Source organism: Antrostomus carolinensis, unplaced genomic scaffold (assembly GCF_000700745.2).
Source record: "Antrostomus carolinensis isolate BGI_N321 unplaced genomic scaffold, ASM70074v2 scaffold18101, whole genome shotgun sequence".
Taxonomy (NCBI): domain Eukaryota; kingdom Metazoa; phylum Chordata; class Aves; order Caprimulgiformes; family Caprimulgidae; genus Antrostomus; species Antrostomus carolinensis.
Window position 1 is genome coordinate 29,848 of NW_010292207.1, and position 12,449 is coordinate 42,296.

The 12,449-nt window shown below is 41.4% G+C and overlaps 1 protein-coding gene across 1 annotated transcript in view; it reads right to left on the reverse strand.

The window, feature by feature from the left end:
* The window catches only part of PRTFDC1 (phosphoribosyl transferase domain containing 1), a gene marked incomplete at its 5' end in the record, with an annotated part of 41,974 nt that overhangs the window by 2,410 nt on the left and 27,115 nt on the right, over positions 1-12,449 (reverse strand). Inside the window, one exon of the mRNA XM_010176875.1 lies at positions 712-729. Within this exon, the coding sequence (XP_010175177.1) occupies positions 712-729 (18 nt within the window). The remainder of the gene's footprint in view (positions 1-711; positions 730-12,449) is intronic.

Here is a 12,449-nt window from a genome sequence, read left to right on the forward strand (position 1 = left end):
ATTACACTGTCCAGCTTACTTCCCACACAAGCAGACTGGGCCTGAAATGCCAGTCAGATCCTGACATGCTCTCTAACCATCCCAGTTGCTTTTCCAACATTTGAAAATATAATTACCTACAATAATTAAGAGAGAATCTGCAGCACTAGTGAGGTGGCACGTTCTTTTCCTCTACATCTGAACACTGTTGATTTATGTCAGCAACATATCTGTGATGGAACCTCCCCAGGGGCCACTGCAGGATGCAGTGCTAATGAGCGGGAGTCACGGGGACTTGAGAGAATGAGTGACATTCTCAACCAGCATGTGAACAACCCTGAAGTTGTAAAGCATGTGCAGGGCCATGCTATTATTTTAAAGTCATGCAACTGAGAAGTGTAGGGTATCACTGCAGTTGATTCATTGTCCTCCAAGGAACAGAACGACTTGCAGAACAGGAGTTGGTGAAACCACAGAAGAACAAATCACATGACACAGAAACAAAGACTCCTGGGTATCACAAGGCAGAGTACCAATTAGAGCGGCAGCAAAGTAGTTTGATCCATCATGCAGTTGCAAAAAGACTGAGAGGTCATTAAGCAAATCAACCCCTCTCCACGCCTGCCAGCTAAAGAAGTGTAAACACACACGGGTTTTAGAAACCGAACACACAATCACAGCTTGACTATGTGACTTTATCTAAGTACAATATGACACAGGCACTTGACTTACCTCCACAATTAGAACATTCTGAAAGAAATAACCAAAAAGAAATACAATTACATAATATTCACAAACTAAAAGAAACAAATATTTGAAAAAGTGAAATGAAGATAGATAGGTCTGTGTGCATATATACAACATGGAGCTGTACACAGGACACAAGGAGTTTCCTGTTTCATTTTTGTGCCCTGAAAAAGAGCCAGCCATAAGAGCAAGCCCTGCAGACAGGGGCTACGATTTTATTCAGCTCTGCCTTTGTGCAAGAATGGATGTAGCTTCAGAAAATAAAATTAGATGGAAGAAATTCAAATGGGATGAGCTTCACTTCATCCCAGTGTCTCTAGCCATGTACTACAGTGTACCCTATAGTTCACTAAAATACTATTTCCAATGTTACTATGAGTCTACCGCAATAATATTCTTGCTCTGAAATAAATGCTCTTCCTCCCTCCCCCCACCTGCCAGAAACCTCACCGTAAAGGATCACAGGCCAAGTTGTACCACCCATTCTCATACCATGAAGCACCCTCTTTCTCTTCAAATACTGCTGCTGAGATCAATAGTATTACTTGAAGAGAAGGGGAGTGCTTCAGTCAAGAGCAGGGATGTCAAGCCTTATAACAGCATGATCACATAAGCTGATCTTTTTGCTGACATGGTTCATCACTGTTCCAGGAATCACAATATCAAAGGCTACTTCTGTTCTGTTAAAAGCAATAACAGGAAGTAATGTCCTTATTAGAAGAAATAAAAGTTTATTTATTAGTGGGCATTATCATATGCATGTTCAAAAGAATAGATTCTTACAATCTTGCCTTAAGATCTACTTTCTGAGGTGAAACCTGCAATAGCAGGAGGAAAGTTATTTCACAAATACCTTTATCTATCTATTTATCTATGTATATATATTCCATGCACATGCACACTGTTATGTCCTGCAAAACCTTGAGACAGACAGACGAGCAGTTTCATATCGATGCAGTATTCACCAGACTAGCTTACATTACCTGCCTTTCCATCAGGCTTGTGGGCTTTGCTACATACATAACGTGGAGACTGTCTAACTTCCTTTTCCATCCCAGAATCCTCAGGCTGAGAGTTCTGAGAAAGACCCAAACACCAGGGAGGAGTGTGTGAAGGGAGTGTGCTCATAAACAGCACACCTTTGACAGTTTCATTAACTGATACATAAAGCTTCTTGTAATCTTCAAAACAGAAATTATTACTATAGATTATCCATATTTATATTTATACTGCAATTCCTCCTAACAGTCACAGTGTTTGGTAGGGAGATTACAGCATGCTTCATGCATCAACCACTGCACAAACATGTTACCACACACTGTATTATACCTGGATGCTTCTGAAATGGCAAAACACTTGGTAAAGGTGTGGAGAGAACTCCTGGTAGTAGTTCAGCAGATGTCAGCAATGGAGATACCACTCAAGAAAGCCACTAATTTAGACTGAGCTCTGTTGAAATGTGTATTAATCTTGCAGGGTGTCTCCTTTTTGGTGTTTTCATAACAGGTTTCACTGGTGGTTATCCTGTTTGGCACTCCTGACTTTCAACCTCTCAGCTGCTGACACAAACAACTCTGGATCTGAAAGACCTAGTCCTGTGGAGGTAAAAAGTCAAAGGCCTCTTAACAACAAAAGTCCAAAGACACCCTACCTCTAGAAATTTCTTCCTTCAAGAAAGAATGGAAGTAAGTCAATCCTCTAGATAAGATGAAGAGACCAAAACCATGTTCAGGAGAAGCTTATGACAAGTGTGCAGGGACACATTTTCTTGAAGGAAGCTGTTTGGATCCAAAAAGGGTTTGGCTTTCATCTGGCTTCCTGGATGAAGTCATAAATAGGAAAAACACCTCCAAAGACTAGCTCAGGACACCTGGGTCTGAGGCATAAGCAAATCACTTGATTCAGTCAGTGGACACCTCAAGATTATGTGCAGGAGTAATGGTTTAACCATCCCCCAGAGAACTTGCACAGCTGGTGAGACATGTAAATATTTATGTGTGTATATACCTACACACACACACATAATATATGGTATAGGGAGAGCGCAGAAGAGTTGACAAGGAAAGAACCTCACCAGAACTAAAGACAGAAATGAACTCCTTTAGTACCAGCAAATAGTCCAGGATGACTGGGAGTGGCACCTGGTAGGAGAAGCTGACCTGACATCAGCCTGACATCCTGACCCATTCTGCCATTTTTGTGCACCTTGTGCTGCTCTTCATACTGTTGACAAGAACTTTCCTCCCAAAGGAAAAGCACAAGACCTATCCAGCAGCTATGGCATGAGATGGGACATACCAAAACTGACATGGCAGAGGACTGCAATGTCCCACATTAGCAGATGGTGTCAGGGTGCAGCAAAAGCTGGCTGCTCCCTGAGTGAAGGGTAGCCATGAGCTGAGTGCAGTAACACAGCCAGCATTGCAGGGGCCTCACCAGCCAGCACCCAGCCCCACAGTGCTGCAGCGAGGTCATCAGGCAGACCTGAGACTTGTTCAACCAACACTGCATATCATCAGGTGAGTTCAGGGTGATGAGGCAGATCTGAGGTCATGGTGAGATGTCAATCCACAGGTTGGGATCAGGTCCAGTGAGAGTAACCATGATCAAACACAGCTCACTGATCTCCAGGCAAGTCCATAGTGGTGAGACGGGTCTGAGTCTGGAAAGTCAGCCTGTGAGTTAAGTTCTGGATCAACACCTGTAGCAACATACAGGCCATGGCTGTAGCTGAGCTGAAGATGGGTACCCATACACCTTAGCTCAGGCATGGACTGAAAGTCCAGGGCTGAGTTGAACTGGGGCTCCTGTGCCTACAGATTGGGGCCCCAAGTGACAGAGGTCATGGCCACTGAAGCCTATTAGTGCACACAGGGCCATGCCAGATTGAGAGAAAAGCACAGTCCTGGGACATTTTGTTGACAGGCAAATATGTTTCTCTGCTACCAGCTGCTTCAGCTATCCTATCACAAGCAACAGTGGGGATTCTTTTGCTTACTTGCAAGTGGAAATCATAAAATTAGACAAAATGAGGGGACAGCAGCCTCCCTGGCCATGGAATCAGGATTAAACCAATAGGGAGGAGCAGACCTTACTAATTAACTTGTGAGAAAAAAATCATAGACGTTAATAGAAAATGGGACTGAGGAGACCATGAAAGGTCATCAAGACTATTCTGTTGGCCTGAAGAATCAACTTAAAACTATCCCTTACAGATATCTGATTTACCTGTTCTTGAACATGATGAGGACTTCAGAACTTTCCCAGGCAATGTGTCTCAGTGCCTCAATATCTAAGAGCAAAAATACAGTTAGAAAACTGCTGTTGCTATTTGACCTGAACTTGTTTTGCAGTGGACATAGAAAAACCTTTATTTTCTTCTCTTTTTAACTTCTTATATATTTGAAGACAGGTGTGTTTCCTCAGTTTCCTCTTCTTCAGATTAAATAACTCCTATTTATTCAACATTTTCTCACAAGTCATTTTTCCTAGCTTTCTGATAATTCTTTTGTTCTCCTCTGGAACCTGTCTGGTTGGTCAGAATCCTTCTCCAGTTGTGGCACCCCAAACCAGAGAGAAGACTTTTCCAGTGTCGAGAAGAATAAAAGAACCACTTTGAATGCTTTACAAATGATCCTCCTTTCTATATATTCCAGTACAACATCTTTTATAAAGGTATGCTGTTATCTCATTTGCAACTTGTGATCCACCTGTTGTCTCCAGTTCAGAACTGGTGCTTAGTCATTCTTCCTCACTTGTGTTTATGCAAATGATTACTTCTGTACAAACACAGAAGTTAGTATTCATCTTTATTGTCATTACATGTCATTCTTTGAACCAAATTCTTACAATAATTTTTTAAGATCATAGTACTATCTTGTATTTTTCCAGGTAGTATCACTAGTATTAAATGCTAATTCCACCTTCTAAATCATGAATTAAATACTGTATAGTTCCTGGAAAACATGCTTTAATGCATCCAGTCATGCAGTGAAGCATAATTAACTGTTTCTTGAGGACAGCTTTCCAACCAGTTATACATCTGTCTAATAGAAATTTAATCTTGTCTACATTTCCTTATCACAAATGACTCATATGAAGGAAAGAAGATTAACACAGATGCAGACATGCCTGAAGGGTTTGTCTGGCCACAAGGATGATAGTCAGCTGTGCATGACTTCAGCTGAAGTGTAAGATCTCATATTTATTGACTAACTTGAGAAGGAAGGATATTGGTGGACCCTGACATTGACTAGCATTCTGCTATTCTTGCTTCTTCTCAGAGTCAAGGAGTCCAACTGTTGCAAATGATATGCACTGGGAGATTTGGTCTTTTGAAAGTCCCTTTCATCAGGCAGTTGACTAGGTCAGGAAACACAGATTCTGTTTTGTATTATGCACACTCTCATTATTTCCAAAACATGAGGATTTTCTGTGCTATGGAGAAATCCTGTATGTAAGGACTTCTTAGTGGAAAAGCCACTATAAAATATTTAGATATGAAAACATTTTGTATATATAAATAAGCAGGCATCCTGATTGCTGAGAGCGGTGTATTAATCCCTGTTTTGATTAGGCAGGGCTACTGTGACTGAAGTCATCATACTTAACTTTTGCTTACAACTGAAGGCATTCAAAATTATTTGCCATTCTCTGGTACCAGAAACCATCTCCTACAAAACGACATGATGTGCTGGGAAACTGACTGCATTGCTGCCTGTCCCCTGCCTTTCTCCTGTTGAAGCAGACTGCTGATAGAGGGGTTCCAGAACAGGGATGGCATAGCAGAGTAGCAGAGGAACAAACTGCCAAGAAATGTTTTGATATACAGTATCCAGGACTAGATGGTTGTGATGTGTAGCTAAAACTAGTTGAAATAGATTATCTTATCCTTGAGCAGATGGATAGAAGATTAAATAATGCAATGGTTACAACAAATTGGTACATTATCAGTAATGTCACCATTATCTTAAATGCACAGCTGGCTGCATCCAGTGTATCTCCAAAAGGTCAGAGTTACATGAAAGACCTTATTCAGCTTCACCATGAAATCCACCTGTGGGCTGGTGGGCAAGATACTGGTGAAACTCACTAGTTTTTGGTGCCACAGCACTAACTGATAGCTGGACAAATGATAAGCTACAATCCTTTTTCAAGTATATATATGTTTGAAGCTCCTGTACCACACAGATCAAGACTGTTTTGTCCTTTCGGATTTATCTGAGGCAATTGCAGAGGAGGAAACCACATGAAAAGAAAAGTAATCTGGCCTTCTGGCATGCATTTGATATTTTCTGTCTATTTTTGGAGCCTGAAGAACAGGAAATAGGAATATCTACTGACATGTTGACCAGACTGAAGAAGGCTTAATTTCTGAGTAGAGACACCTTCACCAATACAATCTGTGAAGTATGTCCAGAAATCTAATAATTATTTAATAAAATAAAAATGTTATATTTAAAAAATATGTCCTGGAAAGATTTTTTTATATCGTTCAAATAAAGAAGGGGTGGTGGCTCAACTCTCAGAGTTTCAAACACCTTTCTACTAAGTCATTGCAAGAGAATCAGCAGCTTTTATTGCTGATGATCAGAGGGTTGGTTGGGAGCTGATAGATTGGATGACCGTGATTCATCCTGTGTTTACAGCGGTTTCAGGTAGCTGGCAGGAAGCAGGCTGGTGCAATATAGAATCATAGAATATCTCAAGTTGGAAGAGACCCATAAGGATCATCAAGTTCAAATCCCTGCTCCTCACAGAACTACTTAAAACTAAACCACATGACAAAGAGCGTCATCCAGACACTCCTTGAACTCTGACAGGTGTGGTGCTGCTTCCCTGGGGAGCCTGTTCCAGTGACTGACCACCCTTTTGGTGAAGAACCTTTTCCTAATGTCCAGTCTGAACTTCCCCTGATGCAGCTTCATTCCATTTCCTTGTGTCCTGTCGCTGGTCACCAGAGAGAGGAGATCAGCACCCCTCCCCCCCCCCCCCCCTCTGCTGCCCCCCTTGAGGAAGGTGTAGACTGCCATGAGGTCACCCCTCAGCCTCATCTTCTCCAAGCTGAACAAACCCTGTGACCTCAGCTGCTCCTCCTAAGTTTTGCCTTTGAGACCTTTCACCATCTTGGTTGTCCTCCTCTGGACACACTCTGATAGTTTGATGTCCTTCTTGCGTTGAGGCGCCCAAAACTGCACACAGTATGCACCAGTGCAGCATGGAGTGGGACCACCACCTCCTTCAACCAGCTAGCTATGCTGTGTTTGATGCACCCCAGGGCATGGTTGGCACTTTTGGCTGCTGGGGCACACTGTTGCAGCTATTGCACACTGTTGACTCATATTCAACTTGTCATGAAGCCAAACCCCCAGATCTCTTTCTGCAAGGCTGCTCCCCAGCCTCTTGTCCTCTAGTTTGTACATCTAACCAGGACCACCCCCAAGTCCCAGAGAATCCGGCACTTCCTCTTGTTAAATTTCATATGGTTGGTGATTTCCCAGCTCTCTAGTCTATCCAGATCTCTCTGTAAGGCCTCTCTACCCTCAAGGAAGTCCACAGCTCCTCCTGGTTTAGTGTCGCTGGCAAACTTACTTAACGTACATTTGATTCCTGCTTCCAGATAATTCATAAAAACATTAACAAGCACTGGCCCTAAAATTGTGCTCTAACAGTGTTTTTGAATGCAGAGGGCTGCTGTGAAGTTTCATATTCTCCAGTTTTGAGTGATCAGGGTGCACTCAACTTGTGACTCTGCACATGGACATTTGCACTGAGCAGATATAATATTTGTGGTGTGAACTGGATCTACACAAAAATAAAATTTGTGATCATATACTTTTTTAGACAATAGTAGAAATGGTTCATAACAGCATGTCTTCAGACATATGGAAAAAGGAGGAGATTTTTTAAAATATTAGTACTATGTAAAATGAAGAAGAATTTCTAATCCCTGCATTCCATGTGAATTTGTCTCTCATGTTAAAGAGACAGATTTTCTCTTTTATATAATAAATTTCAATTTATCTGTGAATTTACAAATTTTTAATAATGGACTGGAAACCTGCAAAAGTTGAAAACCTGCAGTTTACTGCATTTCAGAGCCACATGAGCTTATACACAGCAAGGAAGTAGGTTGTGTGTTGTGTGTGTAGGGGGGGCAGGTTTTTTGGTAGTGGGGGAAGGGCCACCTTGTGAGAGCAAAAAGCTCCCCTGGCTCCAAGGCGGAGACCCCCCAGCCCAGGCTGGGCCAACGAGCACTAGAGAAACATCCCTGCAAATCCATGTTTGTGAGGGGAGGGACTGTCCTGAAAAGAAGAAGGTGAAGAGAACCTGGAGGAGAGGCCATTGGCCTAACAAAAGACCATCGGCCTAAAGAAAGGACAGACACAGAGAGCTTTGATGCCAGAGAAGAGAGGAGGAGGGGAAAAGACAGAGACCCACACCCAGTTCTACCATATGGAGTAGGAGAAGACAAAGGAAGTTCCCTGCAGCCCATGAAGATTAAACGGTGGAGCAGAGACCCACATGCAGGCCATGGAGGACTCCACGCTGGAGCAGAGAAGTTGAGCCTGAGGGCAAATGTGACTCGAATTGTGACCCCGAGAGTCACTCGCTGCCAGAGTGGGGGTGGACCCCCAGAGGGGGGGGGGAGTCTGCAGCCCATGGATGTCCCCATGCTGGAGCCGGGAGCTGAGCTTGAAGAGGTCCATGACTCCATGGGAAGCTCGTGTTGGAACATCTTGTTCCTGGACTTCCATGCTGTGAAGAGCGGCAGAGGTGAACTGACTGTAACCTCATTACGTGTCCCCTGTGCCATTGCTGTGGCAAGGTGGAGAAATCAGGAGCAAAGTGATTTGAGCCCGGGAAGAAGGGAGGGGTGGGGGAAGGTGTTGTAAGATGTGGTTGTTGCGTCTCACTGTGCTACTCAGATGAATGGCAATGAATTAAATTGATTTTTCTTCCTCAAGTTGAGTCTGTTTTGCCCGTGACCATAACTGGTGAGTGAGCCGTCCCTGTCCTTCATTCCTAATCCTGTGCCCCCTTTGTTGTGACTCCCATCCCATCTCACCAGGTGGGGGGGAGTGAGTGCAGGACTGCATGGTCCCACTGTGGGTCAAACTACCACAGTTGTTATTATAATACATGTAAGAAAAATCCTGACTTGTAACAAGCTGAAAAATACTCCAGCACTGAGTCAATACATTTCTATTGTTTACCTTCCCACAGGTCAGTAATAAATAGAACAATGTCAGCTAACAAGACCAAGCAGAGTAATGAGATCATGTATGCCTCCCGCCTGACAGCAGTAAGTGCTATGGAAACTATTTTTCACCTTCCTGGAAAAGAATAACATTTTTTTTTCTAGATTTTGATTTTATGTTCCATTTAGAAGACTGATTTCAAAGGGAAAAATATTATGAAATAGCAGTGCTTTGAAATTAGCACTGAATAAGAGTTTGAGGGAAAGGCTGTCTTTGAATTCAAATAAAATGTAAAATTTTAACAAGGTAAAATGCTAAGTTGCAAATTTAGAAAGGGGGAATATTTCCAGGAAAACAGAAACTCTACTTAGGTAATCAAATAAAAAACCATACTTAATGCAATACTACAGCTAAGAGGATAAATACAGCCCTTGCATGCAGAGCAAGAAAATCACATAGGTACACGAAGAAGGTATTTTCACTTTATATGTTTCAGTGTAAAATCAGCAGAATAACATGAACACACATTTTAAAAAAAAAGCTGTTTAAAAAAACTCCAAACCCGAAAGAACTTAAGACTGAGAACAGAAGAATTATTTCAGACCTGGAAAAAACACCTTGCAGTGAAGTAAGGTTTGTAGGAGGAAGTAATAGCTTTTATTTAATTAACAGCCGAGTTCCCAGTGGGAGAACATTTTTCACAAAAGAACTTTGACCTTTCAGCCCAGGACCTCAAAGAGACGACAAAATACCTTCAACAGCTGAGCCTGGGAACAAAAATTCAAAACTGCTGTATGAACTAGAAATCATGGACTCAGACAGGGATCTTCTGGAGAGAGTCCAGCGGAGGCCACACAGATGATGAGGGGCCTGGAGCATCTCCTGTATGAGGAAAGGCTGAGAGAGCTGGGACTCTTCAGCCTGGAGAAGGGAAGACTGAGAAGGGATCTTACCAATGTCTATAAATACCTGAAGCGTGGGGGCCAAATGGCTGGGGCCGGGCTCTTTTCAGTAGTACCCTGTGACAGGACAAGGGGCAATGGGCAAAAACTGGAACACGAAGTTCCACACAAACTTAAGGAAAAACTTCTTTAGTGTGAGGGTGACAGAGCACTGGAACAGGCTGTCCAGAGAGGTTGTGGAGTCTCCATCTCTGGAGATGTTCAAAACCTGTCTGGACGCTTTCCTGTGCAACCTGTTGTAGGGAACCTGCGTTAGCAGGTCATCTCCTGATGTCCCTTCCAACTTCTATGATTCTGTGATCTGCGACTCAATAAAATAGTGACTTTATGGCACATTATAATCTTCTACTGCAGCTGACCTTCAACTCATTTATCAGCATTCCACAGCTGATAATTCACTCTCTTATTTTAGCTCAGAGAAATTCTTAACATTTTTATCTGCCCCTTTGGTCACAGGGCAGGTGATCACGTAGGGAAATATTTTATTATTTTATTCTCCCATTCTGTACTTAGCTTGAAATTTGCTGATTCTTCAGATGAACAGAAGGATCTGCATGCTTGAAATTTTGTTTCTTTGAATTGTATCAGTTGTCTAATATTAATCTCCTGTTATTAATTATACCTTCAAACCTTGTCTCATTTACATCCTACAGTATGCCAGTACTTTACAGCAGGCTCCCAATATATTAGTTTATCTAGAAGAAGCTCAAATAATGACTGGATGATAGGCAAATACGTAACCGTATGGCAACATAAATTTGCTAATGGCAAGCCACTCAGTCTAGTAGGCAAAGGTATTTAAAAAGGCAACAGCAAAAGGCAAAAAGCTATCCAAATTCAGAAGAAAAAATTAGGTTCACCATTTTAGCAGTGATAACAGTTGACTGTTAGTAAGATATGCCTGAAGTATGGAGGCTTCTCCATCAACTCTTTAAATCAAAATACTTGGTAGCTCAAAGGAGAAACTGTAGGCACAGTGAAGAAATTATTATTTGGGACCCTGCAATCTAAATCACTCAGAAGTTCAGAGAAGAATGATGGTGCCTTTGGATCTTAAAATACAGGAATCTCTAAACAAAGCTCTGCTTGTGATCAGGCCAAATAATTGTACTGAAAAATAAAAAAAAAAAAGAAAGAAAAAGAAAATTAACCTCAATGTGGTAAGATTTGCAGAAATTTTTAAGGAAGCAGATTTACCTAAGTCTTGTAAAGCTCACTGAAGGTAATCAGGTAGCAAGCTTAAAAGAAAGAACTTTTTCACATGCAACTTCAATATGAAACTCCTTGCTATAGGATCTTGTGGGACTAGAGGCATAACTGGAGTTACAAAGAGATGACACAGACATGGGTAACAGTTCTAGCACTGGATGTATTCAACATGATAGTCCAGATGTAACTTGAATTTTGGAGGTCTCTGTTCTAGCTGTTTCATATATTCTTTCCCTAATAAAATTCCAGTTGTCTGCTGCTGAAGACATGATACAAGCCTAGACAGACCTTTTATCCTATTTAGTATGGTGGTAATAGTGGTCTTACAAGTGGAGAAAATACATGGAAATTGGGAATGATGGAAATAATACTTTATTTTCGAGTCCCCATTGGTGTTCTGAGTTCCTTCCTCTCTCCTTCTTGGATAGAACTATTCTTAAACTGTTTGGGGATACACATAACATATTATTAGTTATACCAGCTTCTAAAGTATTCATGAATACACAGTTGCTAGAAAAGGTGAGTTCTTGTATACATCCAGTTCACAGATGAACGCATATTTGTAAAAAATAGAAAAGACTGAAAAAAAAACCACAGTCCCTTTTTATGTATATCTATTTTTTTTTTGAGGGTGGAGGTGGAAGGCTACAAAATAGTGTATTTTTATTCCCTTTAGTTAAATTTCCATTCATAAGTCTGCATTTTCAGTTAGATTATTTCTAAAGATACCTTGTTTTCATGTGTACTTTATATGATCAAAAATACATAAGTTGATACTGCGATTCTTCAAACTAAATTGTTAACAGATTATCAGCTTACTCATCGCACCTGCAGTACTTGCTTTCTTAGCACTGTATTTGGGGAACCTCAGGTACTACTGGTTAAACAAGACATTTTATGACACCTTAAGTTAGGCTTGAAGAAGCAGTGCTATAGGACTGAAGAATCATCAGCAAACAGAGGTTAAACAATAATGCATCATGTTTCAGTGAAGAGGTCCAAAGGAAGCTACAAGCACTGCTGTCAGAAGTGAAATCATTTTACAGTATGCACAGGACTGAAATCTACATACACTAACACTTCATCAAGATGTTAGAAAATAATATGAAAGACTCCTGAGAAATTAGACATCTAAGTAGGAGCTTTATACAGGGTTCTAGAAAAGGTCATGGACATCTGATTTTAATTTTTTCTGCTGGGTTGATCCACATCTTATAGCACTCCTGAAAAGACACATACTGTATCTCAAAACCATTATTTTTTTAGACACTCAATTTGGTCAATGTCAGCTGCCAATGTGAGAAACTTGGTTAGTGCAGTAAGAGTCTATGTACACAGACTTGAGCCACTT